The sequence below is a fragment of the Polypterus senegalus genome, chromosome 9, assembly GCF_016835505.1.
Source record: "Polypterus senegalus isolate Bchr_013 chromosome 9, ASM1683550v1, whole genome shotgun sequence".
In the NCBI taxonomy this organism is placed as follows: Eukaryota; Metazoa; Chordata; class Cladistia; order Polypteriformes; family Polypteridae; genus Polypterus; species Polypterus senegalus.
This window is the reverse complement of record NC_053162.1, coordinates 71,040,623-71,061,444: the sequence shown is the minus strand read 5'-3', so window position 1 is coordinate 71,061,444 and position 20,822 is coordinate 71,040,623. Positions and strand designations below refer to the sequence as shown.

At 36.5% G+C, this 20,822-nt stretch overlaps 1 protein-coding gene across 4 annotated transcripts in view; it reads right to left on the bottom strand.

Moving 5' to 3' along the window:
• The window catches only part of ca7 (carbonic anhydrase VII), a 45,759-nt gene extending 31,018 nt beyond the window's left edge, over positions 1-14,741 (bottom strand). For 2 of the 4 annotated variants that reach the window (XM_039763243.1, XM_039763244.1), the window contains exons 1-2: positions 13,456-13,710; positions 12,427-12,624 (exon numbers count right to left, since the gene is read on the bottom strand). In XM_039763243.1, coding sequence (XP_039619177.1) covers positions 12,427-12,624; positions 13,456-13,492 — 235 coding nt within the window. In that variant the 5' untranslated portion in view covers positions 13,493-13,710. Of the gene's footprint in view, positions 1-12,426; positions 12,625-13,455; positions 13,711-14,533 lie in introns of those variants that run through there. The other 2 variants (XM_039763241.1, XM_039763242.1) reach the window with 2 other exon arrangements.
• Positions 14,742-20,822: the final 6,081 nt, after the last annotated feature.

Sequence of the window (20,822 nt, the reverse complement as noted above, 5' to 3'; positions counted from 1 at the left end):
GACAACATGCAAACTCCATGCAGGGAGGACCCGGGAAGCGAACCCGGGCCTCCTAACTGCGAGGCAGCAGTGCTACCCACTAGGCCACCGTGCTGCCCGTAACACATATATGTACACGTTTTAGTCTGTGTAACTGCCTACTAATATTAGCCCACAAAGGCTTATCAGAGACCATGATCAGTTTGCTCCTGAAAGCATACTTTCACCTTTCGAGTTCAAATGAGCTATAGTCATGTTTTATTTATTTTCAAAAACATATTGTGGCTCCCCTCTGCTATGCTGTCTTACATTGCTTGAAACTTTATTTGTTCCCAGTATTTCTTTCTCTGTGATCTATTACTTTAAACTGTTAAACTTTACTGTGTACCAAGTGAGGGGTGTTACGTAGGATAAAAATTGACAAAGAATGAATTGTGCTAGTGAGAGATACTAGAATGGGGAGTGAGATTTTGAGTTAGCACATATGTGGCTTATCAGGCACTATCCAAGCTCCATAACTCACTTTTGAGATTTTCAGGATTTGTCTCATTGATTTGAAATAATTTTGCATCATATTTAGGAACTGTCCATTCAATTTTTGATAAAAAGTTGAAGAATAGGAGAATTCTTACTGATCATCTGAAAGGTGCAATGGGTCAAAAAGTTGAAGAATAGGAGAATTCTTACTGATCACCTGAAAGATGCAATGTTTCATCAGAAACAAGTAAGCTAGTTGACTTGGTGTCTCATTGCCTCGTGTCATTAGTTAAGTCAAACCATGCCCACTCAGAAACACTCCCCAAATATGCTGCCAGAAAGAGACTGCATCATATGAATTACAATACATCAAGAAAATCTTGGGTGAGTTCCAGTGAGCATCTTGAGCACTGTTGGAAGACAGATCCTAATATCAACTTATGTGCATTTCATTGGTACACATCCACTACAGATTCTAAAACAGCTCAACTAATTCCCAGTGTACTTTACATAAAGTAGCATCAACTCCCATACAAGTCATATTTTAACAGGCCACACAAACATGGAGAGAAATGTGCATACTTTAGACAAACAGGAGCCAGGACAACATTCAAACCAAGTCTGCTGAACTTGCAAGGCAGCAGCATTAAGCACTTCACAATCGTGCCATCCTTCTTCAAAACTAAACAGCTTGAAAATGTGCACTTCGATAAAAAAAATAACTTGAATCCTGAAATTGGACATCAAAAAACATAAAGCTTTCTATTAACTGTACTATTATGTTTTTGATAAAATAATCTACAATGCAGTAAGACTGGTTCATCCAAAAAAACATTCAATCCAAAAGCTAAGATACAAATCCAACTTCTGCTGTGATACATAGGTGCTACCTTTCACAGTTTGGAGACACAGCCTTATCTACGACAAAAGGCTTATATGCGTGCTTATTAAGAAAAGGCTAAGAAATAAGGAGTGATCCAGGTGTTTATTAGTAAACACAAGTGCAAAAACTAGAATTTTAATAATGGCTTAGCATAAGGATCCATATTAAGAACACTGCTATTTAATCTTTGCATTAACAATCATCCAGACCAGTTTTCAAAAAATTCATGATTACTTGATTAAGGAGACAGAAATGATGCTTAAACCCCACTCTTTTTCACTTTCCCATATTTCTTTGAATTTATATTTAAAGTTAACATGACAATATCTGATTTTTTGTATTTCTCTTTGAACAAGTAGTGGTCTTTTAAAATGTACCTAATGGATACAAAGAAGAAACTGAGTAACAAAACCAGAAAAATAAGCATTTTTTTTTTCATTTTTATTGATTTTAAATACAGCATTAAAATGAGTAACTTGCAATTGAATCTTATTTACAATGTTACAGCAAAATAAGATGAGATGAGATACCAGCACCTAAATAAGCTCTGTGGTACTACATAAAGAACTCCAGATATTATCTTACACAATGCTGTTGATGATGTGGACTTCTGAACAGACAGACATTCAATGCCAAAAGGGTAAAACAATCCACAAGTGGGAAAACTTGAATTTTTAACCAATTAACACAATGCTCCAGTTCACTATGTACTAGTACTCTCTCGTATCCAATCACCCGGTCCCTGTTCCATTACACTGCCTGACTTTATGTATATAGCAAAATATCTCCTAAGGCATAATGACAATTTATACTTAAGCATAAAAAGACTGCTGTCTGAAATTCCTATAAAAGCCAAAATAAGTGATCAGGAAAGAGTCCACTTTTATGAACCAATACACCTAGCCCAACAGTTAAATTTTCTTTGCCAAGCCTTGAGGCTAAAGACGGGTAAAACACAGCAAACATGCATTTGACTACCTTACTACACGAAGATTATCTGGAGTTAGATTTTGAAATATCACATAATTTCTCCCAAGGTGATGAAAGAGAATAATAACTGTAATGCCAAAATAAATATTAGGGGTAAATAAGTTTAATCTGTGATAATCATTTATCTTCATCATGCTTGTAATTATATAATCTTTACAATGTTTTCTCCTGAGGCAGCATAGTTTCACAAAGGCCAGTGCATCTTGGGTTTAAACCCCATGCATGACCAGTGATTTTATGTGAGGATTTTGCAGTTCTCCCTGTGTCAAAATGAGTTTTCTTGCAGGGACACCTGGAGACATGCATCTCAGGTTAAATGGTAATTATACATTTTGTTTGTAGAGGAAATAACCAAGTGTTTGATTTGCTTATCAACATGTGCCAATTTAGTAGGTAGGTGCTTTAAAAACAACTGAACTGTAAATGCCATAACAAATGGTCAGACTACAATTTCCTCACAAGACTGTGCAAGGAAAGCGTTAAGTCTGCCTGGGATTAGATTCCCAACCGCAGCATTTGCAAACACATTTGCACAGTATGCATTACTTGTTAAACAAAACTTAAAAGTGAAGTTTTTTTCTCTGTATTAGCTGCATAGGTTTAGCATATCCAATTTGCGTTCCTTGCTGCAAAACAAGGACATTTGTATTAACATTTTAATATACTTCCATTTCAGATAACAAAACCATGGAAGTGCTTTGCTTACACAAATTAAAATAATGTGCTTCAGCCGAGTGTTAAATTTGCTTAATGCAAAACATTTTTCTCTAGCGGTATGTATAGACATTAACGTCAATGATGTTTGAGCATAATGGTTATTGTAAATAAAGCATCGCCAGTTATACAGTACATTTTCACCTGACATTTCTGAAGAAAACAAATCAGAAATTGAGATGTATATCTAAATCTCACTGATCAGTCAACAATCACCAAATGTCAACTTTTGTAGGGAAGTGTGAAACAATGGTTAAAGCTTTGGACTTCAAACCATGAGGCTATAGTTTCAAAACTCATCATTGACACTGTGTGACTCTGAGTAGGTCACTTCACCTACCTTTGCTCCAACTGAAAAAAAAATAACTAATTGTATCTCAAATGTTGCAAGTTGCTTTGGATAAAAGCATCAGCCAAATAAATAAATGTAGATGTAATTTAATGCAAAATTTACTTTGGAATGGTAATGTAAAAAACACAATGAGAACTATTGATTAATTAATGAAAGTGAAAGCAACATGTAATAACTCAAATAAAAAAAACCATCACATACATATACAAAAATAAAACCTGCATGCACCACAGCAACATTTTCTGAATAATATAAGATTTAATATGCTAACATTTTAAAAGTCAACAATATTATTTTATGAAAAAATTATTCCAGTAAAATTAGCCAATGTTACACAAATAATCATAGGTAAACTAGACTATACTATGACAATATTTGTTCAACAAATTTAGAAAGACACATAAACATAATGTCTGTCATTAGTAAAGATAATTATTTTACCCAAAAATAACACTTCAAAAATATATTCAATTATAATATGAAAAGGTACAGGAAAGATTAATTATTTAATAAAAGCAAATACTGTATAATAAAAGCAAATTATGAGAGGATATATATTCAAAGGGGGAACTAAAAGAGTACATCAGCTCCAATGTCAGACTGCAGTATTACCACATGACTGCCCCATACTTTAATGCTTATTGACTTACTGTAAATGCATGATGTAGCAATAATGCATGTTAAATGTACAGGCCAAAGTCCGTACTTATCACTGAACTTCAGCATAAAATACTAAAGACTGATGCTCGGGTGAACCAGCTGTCAAAACACAGCTTGCAAGACTGCTAGAAGTGGGCAAATGAAGACACACGACTGTCATATGGCATTGAAAAATGAACAAGGAAGCAACCTACAGCAAGTGTACTGTATATTTAATAATGGTGAAGATGACATGGATGTGATTTCTGCTTTATCTGAAGGACAGTAGCAATGATTTTCATTTCTCTAAATTTGAGAAACTCATTGAGAAACTCATACTTCAATACTGGGTAGGCTTTAGTGCTAGTCCAATGCACTCTTATTAATACTTATAAATAAACCCAAACTCACTTATACTGAACCAATTTGTGTAACCAATTAACTTAAAATACATAGTACATCTTTGGGATAAGGACCTAGGGAAAAATTACAAAAAGCCTTAAGACAGTCCACTAACCAAAACACACAAGTTGCAAAACACTGTATTGATTTTAACAAAATGTTTCCTCGAGCACATGTTGCAAATGTACCTATCATTTGTAATAAATTATTTTTTAGATGGCTTATAGATTGAATATACAAGTCAACAGAACAACATGTATTTTCTCCCTTTGGTAAACTGCAGACAACAAGTAAATAAAAGGAGTATTATTTAACAAACGCACTGGTAAGTGAAGTTTTCCCAGTCTAGCTGTCCAGCTAGACTGGGAAACAGTGTTAGAACTAAACAGTGTTAGATCTTACAGCTTCTCATAAACACTCTAAAGCTGCAATTTCATTTGGTTCAAAACACTTATGTGGTTGAGATACCATCTGATCCACCAAAAACATGGTCACAAGGTGGTTGATTATCACAATTGGTTTCAAACCTCAAGAGTCTGAATACACAAGTATGAGGTGAAAATTATGCAAATTCCCCTTCCTTTCCTAAACCACTGGAACTGAGAACAAAGACAAGCCTACAATTTCATGGAGAAAACATCTGATTTTCAGACAACCCATTGAAAGCTACATGTCAGTTGAGTCAAAAAAAATCTGCAGACAGTAATGTGTTTTTATACTTACTGTAGATGATAAACAGAATCTTTATGACATAAGAATGAATAAAAAAAACACTATAGCCACTCCAACACTCACTAACAAAGAATGATCTGGGGGAGTTATGTGTAACAATCTTTGAAAGCAGGTGCAAATGAGTGTGAGTCTGGATGGAGTCATACATACATTTGCAGACATCACTGTCATCTAAAATTAACTAAAACTTGACTAACGTCTGAAACTTTAAAGACTCAATCCTATATAGAATATCTATTGCATATATAAATAAATAAATTCTTTGCATTTATATAGCACTTTTCTGACTACTCAAAGCGCTCAGCAATTGTGGGTTAAGGGCCTTGCTCAAGGGCCCAACAGAGCAGAGTCCCAATTGGCATTTACATTCTTCAAACCGGCAACCTTCCGATTGCCAGTGCAGATCCCTAGCCTCAGAACCACCTTTCCTAAACTACACTAGACTCTATTATATTTCCAATTTATTTTCCAAAACCTTTTTCTTAAATAGTATATATTGTTTCCGCTAAATACTTTATTATAACATAAAAATAGTTTTGATTACTAAGTGTAAACTCCATCCATCCATTATCCAACCTGCTATATCCTAACTACAGGGTGACAGGGGTCCGCTGGAGCTAATCCCAGCCAACACAGGGCGCAAGGCAGGAAACAAACCCGGAGCAGGTCGCCTGCTATAAGAATTTTTGGGATATGGGCACTGGGGAGGCCACAGCATTGTCATTTTTTTGGAACCATTCCAGGACTTTGCTATTCTAGAGGAATGGAGCAGTATCCTCCTGAAAATGTCTACTTACAGTGGAGCACATTGCAGCTATGAAGGGATGTACCAAGTTAGCAACAATTTAAAGATATCCTGTGACATCCAATTAATACCTTAAGAACCAACACTACTATTATACCTACATGACCAGTTTACAATGTTGACCTCAGTGGTATAAATTAATGAACTCAATGGGTTTTCACTAGTTCCTCCAAACACAAAAAACAGCAGGAAACAGGTTTTAATTAGATTGGTAATGTATTTCCATTAAGCAAGTGTTCAGTGCTTATTTTTCTGCCTACTGAAACCACACATTCTTGTTTTCCACTAACAGGAGTGAAACTATGTTAGTCTGTCACCACCGATTTGTGGAAAGGTATGATGGGTTATGCTGTCTTACAGAGCACTTTAAGCAGGACTGTTATATTCATTTTTAGATGAGTTTAACATGTCCATTTTTCCAGACAATCAGGGGCCAATAACGGATGACACAATAATGGATTAAGGGATTGTTTCGAATCATTGCAGCTGACTGATTTTTTTTTTGTAGTCGCCCATTTTTAGTATCCTCGTGACAGTTTATTCCCAAAACCCCATGAAGGTGTTCAGGTAATGCAGTTATCAAGGTGTGTCCTGTAGCCACTATCTTGCAGTTTTCTAAGCCACTGTAATTTTGGTCTTGTCCACTGTCTAAACCTATCACACATAATTTACTGGTAGCTGTCCACCTACTTTTAATCGCATTTTCTAACAGTGTGATGTTGTCACTGATTCAGCAATCACGTATGTGAGAAGGGTGAAATAGGTTACAGAGAGATAAAATTGGCTATACAGAAATTCAGTTTCTAACGTATAAGTGTCCTTGGCTGGAAATCAAGGATCCTTTAAGGTGTAAAACAGCACTGCTATTAAATTTATCATTATGTTTTCAGCAAGACACCATTAAAATACACTATTTCTACTAACATATGGGGACATCAAAACTAAAAGCTTTTTCAAAAACAAGGCTTATTGTGAAGGAGACAAAAACTACATTTACATACAGCAGTTACTAATATAATATTTCATTATACTTAACAAAAGATGAACTGACTGAATTGTAGAGCTTGACTTGCAAAGAAATAATTTTCTAAAAGGTGCAATATTAGTATGATTTTTAAAAACTTGTAAGCATGACCCGGAGGAGTTAAGTGGTGCCTATAAATAACAGTCTTGGTCTATTTTAAAGTCAGTGTTGTAAGGACACTGTACCATGCAATTACCTTAAATGAGATTCCAAATTATTTCTGTTTAAGTAGTTCAATTATATGCTATTCTTCCGCTTCCTTGCACTCAGCGCTGGTCATACTGCCTACAAGAACTGAGGCATACTTCTTGGTTACACTTTAAAAACACATTTTAGAGTGTAAAGAAGGAATTTAAATGATCAGTCACTATCAAGTAGTTGTTTCCCCCCAAAAATCAATGGCAAGTCAGTGCTACCCTTTCATCCTTTTCAAAAAATGTCAAGGAAATGATCTTTTAGTGCATGTGCATTTCTGCCACAAAATGGTCAATTCTCCTGAGAAAAGACATTTTCAAGACCAGTCAGTGAACAAACTAACCTACACAGAAATATACTGGGGTATGTGGATAGCATTTTAAATAGCTTAACCCTCAAGGGTTTCTTACATTAGGACTATTTGGAGATACTGTGTGTCTATAGATATTACTCATTGCTTTTATATTATTTCAGAAATATCTAGTTAACAATAGATTTAGCTACCCTACTGTATAATAATTTTATTGCTGGGGCTGCACAGTAGTGTACAGTACTTGTTAATACTGCTGTCTCATACTGTAGAACTAGCATTCTAGATTTGAATCATGTATATGCACGGTGTCCCTTTGTCTGTTTGGGTTTTACTTCAGGTACATCACCAACATTCTAAAAACAATAATGTTAGAGTGGATATGGTAAAGAACTGGCACCCTAAACAGGGTAGACAACTGCCTTCCTACTAGGATTAATCTGGTTTGCATAACTTTGAACTGGGTTAAGTAGGTCTAGAATGCTATATTATTGATAAACATTATTAATTTCAAGTTATAGAACAGTGTGGACAAGTGTCTCTATATCAGGTTTACAAAACAGAAAATCATCATCTTCAAATTCTGAATGACTTCTAAAAATACAGTATATCTTTCCATTGAACCTACTGCAAATCATCTTACACATTTTACTAGAAACTGTGTAATAGTAAAATATTTTAAGTAAATATATTTGCTTATGATTATATTATTCAAAGAAAAAAATTTTTCTGTATGATGGACTGTAGGAAAGCTTGGCTTGCAACAGGAATATGATTCAGCAAATTACTAAAGTGGGAGGAGGGGAGAGACAGAGACAGAAGGGGGTGCAACTAGGGAGACAATATGCGATGCAGTATTGTCATCAAATGCCCCCATTTTGTAAAAAGTTGCTATGACACTGCACATTTCTAAAGGAAGTGTCTGATACAAATTATGGCAGCTATCTCTCCATTATAAAAAAAATAAAATCTTTGGACAAGATTAGACTTTTTAGCCTGGGACGAGACGTGACTTTTCAGAGAGATACTTTCACATCCTGCGAGATGAAATTTTGTGCCAAGAGATTTAACCAAACCCAGGGTCAGAAATAAAAGACAAAGAGTAGATGACAAAGTAGAACGTCGTAAAGAATTCAAAAAATGTTGGTGTGATACACATACAGAGCAGGTTAGAGATAATGAAAGTACAAAAATTCGAAAGTCTCAAAAAATGATAGTAAAGATCACATTAGCACAAACAAAGAGAAATGATTACTTGGTGAAATAACAGAACAGCGAAAAGAGATTGAATATATTGTTCAGATTTAAACTTTAAGTCAGAGACATGTAGATCGTCTATTTCGTGTTGCCATCAGGGAAAAGTAGTGTTTCTTCCCAATGAAGATTCGTATCCATGAGAATTAAAAGATTTGTTGTTTGGTGAAAGTGAAATCCACATAAGTGAGTGGCAGAGATGCAAAATGGCTGGCACTTAGCACAAGCCGGGGGGTTGGCAAGCGAAGCAAGCAGGGGACGAAGCCCCTAGTCTTTATAATAATGAATTGTTATGAAAGAAAGTGTCTGCACTTTTTTATTCAAAGAACAGAAAAACTATTGTCAAGAAGGTAGTTTCTCAGGTAATGTCTTTTCAATGTTTTTTTTTACTTTTGGCTAGGACTTTTTTTTCCCCAACATTGAGCTCTGCCAAACTGTTTTGTTTTGATATTGGTTACAGTCCCCAAATATTCATTCTCTTTGCTCTTTAGTAGTTTTCCCTGCCTACTTCAATCTAAGCACACACACCCCTAATCTGATGCTTCCTTTATGGAACAAATAAAATTCAATGCTTAATATTCTTTTTACCTGAAATACGTAACTAAACAGTGAATGGGGTTTCATATTTGGACCAAGTATGAAACTCCATTCACAGCTTAGTTATGCATTTGAGGTAAAAAGAATGTTAAACAAAGTTACTTTAAATCAAAGGAATCTGCAGCATACACTGTGGATTGGTTAAGATTCTTGATTTTAAGAAACAAGCAAAATTATCACAACACACTGTGGTTGGGTAAGCCCAAGAATTTATAAACCCATGCTGTTCAGTGAAGAATTCTAGGACCAGGTGGAACATATCTGTGAAGAGGTTCCCTAAATCAAGATGCCCTATAAATTTTGAATTGGGAGGCAAGCTGGAGCAAAGGCTTACTTGTAGAAGGAAAGCAAGCCAGAAGAGAGAGAGAGAGACAGAGACTTGAAGCAAAGGCAGACCTTTGTAGTATTTTGAGCTTTGCTTGTTCTTTTGCATTCTCCCTTTGATCATCATTCTCCTGTGTGCTTTACTTTTTAGAAATGTAACACTGTTTGTACATTTGACCTCCATGGTGTCATTCGGAGTTGGGAGAGCCACTACCAAAAAAAAAAAAATCACCCTCTTCAGTTACAAATGGTAAACACAAAACTCATGCAACCTGGAGTTTTTATTTCTTTGTCCTTCCTGACCATAGCATCGGACTTATTGTTATAATCTATAGAGACAAGATTAATTTAATCCATGATTAAGGACTCACTGTATTTGTTTCTTGTTTATCTGTATTATGTGTGTATTGATTTATGCTTATTTATTATTTTTAGTATTTATTTATTTATTTATTTATTTATTCATTTATTCATATACTTATTTATTTAAATCTATTTTCCTTGAACTGCACACGTTGAGCTCAATGTTTTTGTTCGAAAATGTGCTATAGAAATAAATATTGCTGTTGTTGTTGATAGTGAGAACTTTCATAAGCATTTAGGAACACAAGTAATAAGATTAAAACATTAATTAATACAGCTTGCAAACATCACCAAGTTGTAATGTATTTACAAATAGTATGCCAATTAATTGTTCTGAATTTATTTTTTAGAATAAACAATATCTGCCTGGCAAATAGTGTACTGTATATGCATGTAATGTAAATTTCAATTTGCTTCCCATCCTCCCAGTTTAATTATTACTAGATGCTGCCATTCAGTTAGGCACAGTAATGTCACTTTAACTAGTGACAGCAACTGTCTGAAGCATGATTGTCCGATCTTTACTGTTTGAGTAGTTGAACAAGCTTTTGACATTCCTTGCTCAGTTTGAGACAGAATTGAAAGTAGAAGATAATTTGTGACTCAATCTAACATTCACGTTTGATTTTTGCATTACCTTTGTTATGTAGACAATGTTATCATACAGACAATTGATATTAGTGGGAATTTTACAGAAAAAAAATCCACTTCTATATTATATTTCTATAAACAAAAATAAAGTAGCCCCCTCTGCTTTGTAGAAACAATTAAACAGAAAGGTTGCAAAGGAAACCTTTTATTTATTAAAATTGTCATACACCTTAGGAGTTGATTATCACAAATAATACTACTCTAGAATTTCTGAATGCAAAAGATAAGACAGTCACCTAAGGAACAGTTCTTATTTTTGTCACAACAAACTGTAGTGGCTGAATTTTTTATTACACATTAGAAATATCAAGATATATCAGGTTAAATAAATCTAATTTTACAGCTGTAAATTCTACATTTTAACTACAATTAATACAATCACCAATAAATTAAAATTAAATTTCAGAAAAGCACAACAACAAACTAATATAAGAATAATAAGAGTACAATGACACTCATGCATGGTTGTAAGTTGTATAGTTAATCTGAAACAAAAGTCTTCAATTGCAAGGTTTCACATAACTAAACTTCAAGATTAGTATTACACAAAGGTAATAAAAGTTTCTCCTAATTTCCAATTTCTACATTTAGGGGGCTTGACCTCTCACCTTGTTTACCTTTTATCATACAACTTGACATAATAATTTTAAGTATAACTGTACTCCCTATTTCATTTACTGTTTTCAATTCACATTAATAAAGTGTGGCAGTTCTAATAAAGTAGCTTTATGCTCACTGAAATAAATAAAATATAAGAACAAAGTGTTTAGCACTGGATTTGATTACACAACTCCCATTTGTGTGTAGTATACATGTTCACCTTTGTCTTTATGTGTTTTTTTCTCCATTACCTACACACAAGAATTTTAGGTTACTTGGTATATTATGGGAGTCTGCATGAGTGTAACTTGCGGTGGACTGGCACCCCGTGTAGGGCTGTTCCTTGCACAGTTCCAACTGCTGTCAGTATAGAATTCAAGCACCAATGCCCATAAAATTGGATTCATCAGGTTTAAAATATTCAGGAAAAAACAAATTACAGTACCTCCAATTCTGTTGTAAATTCTTATCAAAATAATTGTATACTGAAAATGTGCAATTTTTACATAAAAAGTGGCAAATACTGAGTTTCAATGAGCAAATGAACCTAAGAAACTCCTGTATTGCTTCCTCTTGATAAGAGCAAAGAAACAATGGTGACAGATTATGCAAATAAATAAATAAATAATACACTTAACCATTTCTCTAACCATTTTACTCATCCATATTCTCAAAAAGACTGAACATTACTTTGTATTTATAATCTGTATCATTTAGTAATAAATTCATCAGAAGCAAAAACAGTGACTTCAAATAATGTAGAGAAGCAGTGGTGAGGCCAATAGGATGGCTGACTGGATAAGAAATATCAGATTTTGCATTACAAAAATGCACCTATTTTAGCATGGTTTAAGCAACTGTTTCTACTTTCAAAAATAAAAATGAAAGGACTTGTTTGTCTTAAATCCATTTATCTCCATGCTACATGCATATGTGTGAATTGACTTAGAATGAAGTATATTAAGGACTCTTCTTAAACTCTCCTATCCACCACATTTTGGAACTACAACAAAAGAAATTTGCCACCAATTCAAATCACCTGTAGCCAAACAAAAACTTAAATGTTATAGTTAAATATAACCTCCACATCATTTTATTTTACATAAAATAATATATTAATTGAAGAATGCAGTACCTGTTTTGCTGTCAACATCATCAAATTCAACAATAACTGAATGCCCATCATTGAAAATGCTTAGGGAGGTGCAGCTATCATAGCAAATGGATAAAGGCAACAGGTCAGGATCATACACAGCATCAGAGGTGACAATGTTTATGGGAGACTGCCGACTGCCTTGGGCAATTGGAAAATCAATGTGCCACTCTGATGGACCTTCAGATTAAAAAAAAAAAAAAGTTTACTCATGTTCAGTAAAATGTTACTAAGATATTTCTTAAATACATTTAGTTAGGCAGAAGTAAATTACACTTTTTTAGTTTCTGAGATGTTATAGTAATATGAAAGTAAGTGATGCTTTTTTAAACAGTTTATAAAAACTGACTGATGCTAAATGATATATATACAGTATTTCAAATTAATCTGAACTAAAACAAGAATTTTAAAATAAACAGAAACAAAGGGCACATCAATTAAACATAACCTATACTGTAAAAAGAAATTATGTTGGGGAAAAACAAAGACTTTCTTAAAACTATATAAAAGATCAAAGAAAAAACGGTATAAGGTAGATGTTTTATGATATGAGTGTTGAAAACGTCAGCGTCTGTTTCAATCGTAAAATTTAAACTACGAATTGTACTGAGGTCAGAAAAAAATCTAGGCTAATCTAGAATTAAGTACGATTTTAATTTTAGCAGAGCATTAGTGGGAATGAAGTGACTCTGTAGCCACTGGAAGCGTTAAATTGTGGGATCTAAACGGCTGCACATACTGTACAGTGCAAAGGAATTTCGACAGCAATGCAGGTAATACCCTTAGTTTCCAGCGAAATGAAATCTAAAACCGCTTTCTTCGTAAGATCTTGGTGAGCATAATGAGCTTTTGATGTTAGACCACAGAAAAAAAAGCTTACATGTGGCTAAAGTTTCACAAGCTAGTGACGGATAAAGCATTGCGATTGTACCTGACAGGGTTTTAGTTAAATGAGTTTTCCAATAAAGCACAAGATGGAAGGGGTACAGCTTTAATCCAAAATGCACTTACCATTGTCTTCTCCGTAACCCCACTGCAGGCCCGTCATTGCGATTATCCCCTTAATTTTCGAAGGTCTCTTCTCTGTGGGACAAACAGAGGTACTGTCAACGCGCAAGTCACAATGAAGTCTACAGCAGGTAAAGCAAATCTCTTCAGTCTCATCTAGCCATCTGCCCGAAAGGTGCGGCGAAGTTTTAAAAAGTATGGGTGTAGAAAAAAAGAAATGCTTCCGTCTAGCCCAGACGAATTGGAGAAAGTTATATGTTTAAGCTCCACCTTCTTCGCCGATTTCAGGAGCTACAGCCCAGTGGCGCTCTAGTCATTAATTTTTTAGATTTTTGCAGGGGACTAACGCATCCTGGCCCGATTGTACTTAAACCTTTCACCCATCCCTTTTAGTTTATATCAAGACCGTTCAAAAATGAGATGAATGTATTCGCCGGTAAACCACTGTTTAACGTACGATTGATAATCCAATCGTTACACTTGCACAGCATCCCTCTATAAAAAGACAAAATCCCTTTAAAAATAGAAAGAAGAAATCCATTGAAGGTGATGATGCTGTACTGTCCGAATGATACTGTTATAAAAGGGGGAAATCCACTGAGGGCAAGAATGTCAGACAACATACAGATGGGCTATAAAATCGCCCACTGTCACAGTCCAATACAGTAGTGCCTATCCTGATACTGCAAACGTAACTACGTGTAGATGAAGCCAAAATTCCGGAACCGTTGACTGAGATGGCGGAGACTCTGCACCGGTGTGCCCGTCCTTCTTTAAGCTTGCCAGATACGAACAGCGTCAGAAGCTGCACCAACAACTAAAGACATTTATAGCCAATTGCTGCCTTCTTTATTTTAACAATATGTGCACGTCGAAATGCGTTTATCGGTTTGTTTCCCACATGCACTCAAGTGACTGGAGGTCGGTCAATCAGATTGATACGTGGCTCTACGACAGGGGGTGGGAGCGATCTTGGAATCGCTATTGCAGTTACTACATGGGAGACAAATTTGTAGTTTTACATTAGGTGCTTATTTTTCTTTTCTCAAAGAGCTTCGGAGAGAAATGATTCATTACCTACCTTGAGGAACATTTCAAGAACAGTTCAAGGCACAAATCATCCGGCTCAATGAGGTGATGTGTCTCATATTCCGCAATTTCTAGCCGCGGCAGTCGCTGCATTTCCGTGTAGCTCACAGACAGGATTGCTAATACACGTAACATTTTTTTAAATGACAAAAAACGGAATAATACAGGAGACCTTAGTGTTGTCTGTTGCATTGCACTGTTGTATGACTAAAGAAAATAGTTAAAAGTGCGAAATTTGAATTCTTAGAAAGCACATCATGTACCGCATATTACCTGAAGGTCTGATAAAAAAACGTAATTCATTTGCTGAACAGTGCAAAAAAATTAAATAAAAATGAAGAATAAAATAAAAATAAAATTCAACGTCGCATTTCAAAGTATAGAATATTTACGTTTCAGACTACGGGCTGGATTCATCCATAATATTTCGCCCCAAATGAAAATCAATAAACAATTCGCAATTCAGCAGAATAAAGCAATTCAATACATAGATGATCGGTTTTTAAAGTTGTGCCAACTACACAGTGGTATGGGAGGATGGGGTGGGGTTAACAGGGCTTTAGCCCCTAATCTCAGGGGTCAATTTTCTGACCTTCGAGTGCCAAGCCCCCCTAGAACTTCCGTTCTGCGTCTTGACATACAGTACACTCTTCGAGTGCGAGACTTCAAGGAGGACAACTCTAACCCGGTTGTCCATCTGACAAATTTGTGCGACTAACGGCATTAGCGTAGGGAGTTGGGGGTGGAGAGGCGAAGCCACGAAAAAGTGCTAAAGCTAGCGACGCCCCTGTTTCTACAACGCTATTTTACCAAATTTAACCGTTGCTCACAAGGGTTGTAATTAAACGAGGTTGCATACTTTCCTGTAATATTCAGGTTTACAACACACCTTTTATTTAGGTTAAAAAAAGGAAAATAAACATTTCGTGAGGCATCCAATGTTTCATGACCACTTAACTGTGAAACATACTATTCCTTATGATCAAATGGCCCTTTAATCCGACTGTTATGACGTTGGCAATGCACAACATGACAGAAGATGGAGAAGAAAGAAGATGGGCACCGTTAAGTAGGTAATTGATATGGGAGAAGCATTACATGGTAGGACACATTTAGAATACCAAATGTCAAATCCCAACACACAAGAAAATGAATCAAAGTCAAAGAGTACAGGCAAAGGTCTTAGCATTGAGCTTGTTGGATTAACCCTGACACTAAAGAAAAGTTGACCTGTAAGATTCAAAATAAGTGCTGCTGTGATGTCAGACTTCACTGATGCAGATCACATGACTTGCCACCACACCTGGAAAGGGTAAACAACATGGCTGTGCCCATCAAACATGCAACAAAAATGATGACACCCTTAAACGTACAGTGGGATGCAAAAGTTTGGGCAACCTTATTAATAGCCATTATTTTCCGGTATAAAACGTTGGTTGTTACAATAAAAAATGTCAGTTAAATATATCATATAGGAGACACACACAGTGATATTTGAGAAGTGAAATGAAGTTTATTGGATTTACAGAAAGTGTGCAATAATTGTTCAAACAAAATCAGGCAGGTGCATAAATTTGGACACCGTTGTCATTTTATTGATTCCAAAACTTTTAGAACTAATTATTGGAACTCAAATTGGCTTGGTAAGCTCAGTGACCCCTGACCTACATACACAGGTGAATCCTATAATGAGAAAGAGTATTTAAGGGGGTCAATTGTAAGTTTTCCTCCTCCTTTAATTTTCTCTGAAGAGTAGCAACATGGGGGTCACAAAACAACTCTCAAATGACCTGAAGACAAAGATTGTTCACCATCATGGTTTAGGGGAAGGATACAGAAAGCTGTCCCAGAGATGTAAGCTGTCTGTTTCCACAGTTAGGAACATATTGAGAAAATGGAAGACAACAGGCTCAGTTCAAGTTAAGGCTCGAAGTGGCAGACCAAGAAAGATTTCGGATAGACAGAAGCGACAAATGGTGAGAACAGTCAGAGTCAACCCACAGACCAGCACCAAAGACCTACAACATCATCTTGCAGCAGATGGAGTCACTGTGCATCGTTCAACCATTCTGCACTTTACACAAGGAGATGCTGTATGCGAGAGTGATGCAGAGGAAGCCTTTTCTCCGCCCACAGCACAAACAGAGCCGCTTGAGGTATGCTCAAGCACATTTGGACAAGCCAGCTTCATTTTGGAATAAGGTGCTGTGGACTGATGAAACTAAAATTGAGTTATTTGGGCATAACAAGGGGCATTATGCATGGAGGAAAAAGAATACAGCATTCCAAGAAAAACACCTGCTACCTACAGTAAAATATGGTGGTGGTTCCATCATGCTGTGGGGCTGTGTGGCCAGTGCAGGGACTGGGAATCTTGTCAAAGTTGAGGGACACATGGATTCCACTCAGTATCAGCAGATTCTGGAGACCAATGTCCAGGAATCAGTGACAAAGCTGAAGCTGCGCCGGGGCTGGATCTTTCAACAAGACAAGACCCGAAACACTGCTCAAAATCCACTAAGGCATTCATGCAGAGGAACAAGTACAACGTTCTGGAATGGCCATCTCAGTCCCCAGACGTGAATATAATTGAAAATCTGTGGTGTGAATTAAAGAGAGCTGTCCATGCTCGGAAGCCATTAAACCTGAATGAACTAGAGATGTTTTATAAAGAGGAATGGTCCAAAATACCTTCAACCACAATCCAGACTCTCATTGGAACCTACAGGAAGCGTTTAGAGGCTGTAATTTCTGCAAAAGGCGGATCTACTAAATATTGATTTCATTTTTTTGTGGTGCCCAAATTTATGCACCTGTCTGATTTTGTTTGAACAATTATTGCACACTTTCTGTAAATCCAATAAACCTTATTGCACACTTTCTGTAAATCCAATAAACCTCATTTCACTTCTCAAATATCACTGTGTGTGTCTCCTAAATGATATATTTAACTGACATTTTTTATCATAACAACCAACGATTTATACAGGAAAATAATGACTATTAACAAGGTTGCCCAAACTTTTGCATCCCACTGTATGTCCAAAATGTTGGCTTGACGTCAATGCTGTAACAATAAAAATACAAATAAAAAAAAAACAGTAAACAACACAAGCCAAAATTGAAAAGATTGACACAAACTAATATTAGACTGTGATTCATTACACTGGCTAAGCCACAATGCTGCCATTCTATTGAATTACAAAGCTCTAAAATTTAATCTCCAATGCACCTGTCTACATTTCTTATTTTATATGAAATACATAAGTGATATGAGCCTTGAAATCCAGCATACTCGCTATTCAGAAACCTTCCCTGAAACTCCATTGGTAAATATTTATTTATCTTTGCATCATGTATACACTACATTTTATAAAAATTTCTTACAATGAAGTTTTTTCCAAGTGTGCATTGCAAAGGAGCACAAACTCCCTGATAACATGATTCTTTTAGCGTGAGCTTAATGTTAGATTAATAACATCAACATATTCCTCAAGACAAGCAGTGAAAAACAAAAATGCCATTAGAGAAAAAAAGCCTGTCTTGAAGCAAACAGCTGTGGAGGCACCACATCAACATCATCTACAACAATCTTTGCTACAGCAGTAGGAACAGCAGGTTTCTTGTCTTAAGTTCAGCATCTGTCTCTCCAGCTGTGCAAAGAAGGTTTAGTTTAGAGAAAATGTCCACAGGTCCATCCATCCACCCATTATCCAGCCTGCTATATCCTAACTACAGGGTCACGGGGGTCTGCTGGAGCCAATACCAGCCAACACAGGGCACAAGGCAGGAAACTAACCCCGGGCAGGGCACCAGCCCACCGCAGATGTCCACAGGTTTAATAGTTTAATTACATCAAGTCAGAAATTCTAATGTTAAACCATTGAAGACAAAAAAGATTGCCACCACAGCATTTAGCACCTTCCCACTTTATTATTAGTCTATGCAAATATGATTTACAACATCTTCCAAAAAAGATGCAACTTTAATATATGACTAATGCGCTATTAGCAAATGCTCCCAATGTTTCTTTTACTCTCATCCGAATTTCTGACAGTGTTTAGCCCTACAGCTTTAATCTTAATTATTTTTAGTTTTTTCTTGCATGATCACATTTTAAAAAGGAACTGTTTTTGCACCTCATTCTTGTTGCAAACATGGAGCTGATCCTAGAAGCAGTTCTAGGCTTAGGTCAGAGGTGCTTACAGGATTGGGTTTAAAGCTGCCTTGACCACATAGAGTCTATAGTAAGGAGATAGGAGGTGAAAGGGCTCTAGTGACAGGAGAAAGAGGACACATTACATACAGAAAGAAAAAGAGGGCCGAAAGATAAATTGTGAAGTGTATTGCATCACATTGGTGACCATGAAACAGTCAGGAGTTAAAGACGTTTAAAGCTAGGGGTTGCAGGTTTTGTTGTTTTATATTATTATTGTTTATCAGTTTGTTATATTAAGTTATTAAATATATTATCACTTTGTTGTAGGGTGACATGGTGTCACGCTGCTGACTTACAGATCAAACATTCTGTGTTTGAATCTCAAGTTTCATAGATAGATAGATAGATAGATAGATAGATAGATAGATAGATAGATAGATAGATAGATAGATACTTTATTAATCCCAAGGGGAAATTCACATAATCTAGCAGCAGCATACCGATACAAAAACATTATATTAAAGAGTAATAAAAATGCAGGTAAAAATAGACAATAACTTTGAATAATGTTAATGTTTACACCCCGGGGTGAAAATGAAGAGTCACATAGTGTATGGGAGGAACAATCTCCTCTGTCTGTCAGTGGAGCAGGACAGTGACAGCAGTCTGTCGCTGAAGCAGCTCCGCTGCTTGGAGATGACACTGTTAAGTGGATGCAGTGGACTCTCCATGATTGACAGGAGCCTGCTCAGCGCCCATCGCTCTGCCATGGATGTGAAACTGTCCAGCTTCATTTCTACAATAGAGCCTGCCTTCTTCACAAGATTGTCCAGGTGTGCGGCGTCCTTCTTCTTTATGCTGCCTCCCCAGCACAACACCGTGTAGAAGAGGGCACCCGCCACAACCGTCTGGTAGAACATCTGCAGCATCTTATTGCAAATGTTGACGGCAGCCTTCTAAGGAAGTATAGTCGGCTCTGACCTTTCTTACATAGAGCATCAGTATTGGCAGTCCAGTCCAATTTATTATCCAGCTGCACTCCCAGGTATATATAGGTCTGTACCCTCTGCACACAGTCTCCTCTGATGATCACGGGGTCCATTAGGGGCCTGGGCCCCATAAAACCCACCACCAGTTCCTTGGTCTTGCTGTTGTTCAGGTGTAAGTGGTTTGAGTCGCACCATTTAACAAAGTCCTTGATTAGCTTCCAATACTCCTCCACCTGCCCACCTCTGATGCAGCCCACGATAGCAGTGTCGTCAGCGAACTTTTTCACGTGACAGGACTCCGAGTTGTATTGGAAGTCTGATGTATATAGGCTGAACAGGACCAGAGAAAGTAGAGTCCCCTGTGGCGCTCCTGTGTTGCTGACCACAATGTCAGACCTGCAGTTCCCGAGACACACATACTGAGGTCTGTCTGTAAGATAGTCCACAATCCATGCCACCAGGTGTGAGTTTGTGTGGAGTTTGTGTGTTCTCCCAATGTCTGCATGGGTTTTCCCAAAGATATTGTAGTTTTCCTGTCACATCCTCAAAGCCATGCAAATCAGGTAAATTGGTGATGCCAAATTATCCCTGTGTGAGTGTGACTGTGTTCATGAGTAAACTCTGAAATGGACTGGTGTCCCATTCAGGAATGCTTCCTGCCTTGCCCTCAGTGCTTCTAGAATAGACACTAGCCCCACCCATGATTATGTGTTGCATTTAGCAGGTATGTAACTGGTCTAGTCTATTTTTTATATATTTTGTCCCCTTAGGTTTATAAATGGGACAGCATGGTGGTGCTGTCTTATATTAAGCAGCAAAGCCCAAAGACAATATTATTGGATATTAATTTAATCAAAATGTAAACATAACTCTGCATTCACCATCAAGTGCCATGCACCATCTCTTTCACTGCTGCTTCACTAATATTGGAGCAGGTTGTTCTCTTCACAGGTTTAAAGACCAGCTCTAAGGTAGATGTCAAATTGCAAAGTACAGAAGAAAACAAGAATAAAAAAGTAAAGAAGCACCAGTACTTTAGAATTTGTTCAGTCTCCTGACACTTTCAATTTATCAGCCTTAGAAACAAACCAAATTTGTGAAAACAACTATGCTAGTCATAGAATTTAGATTGG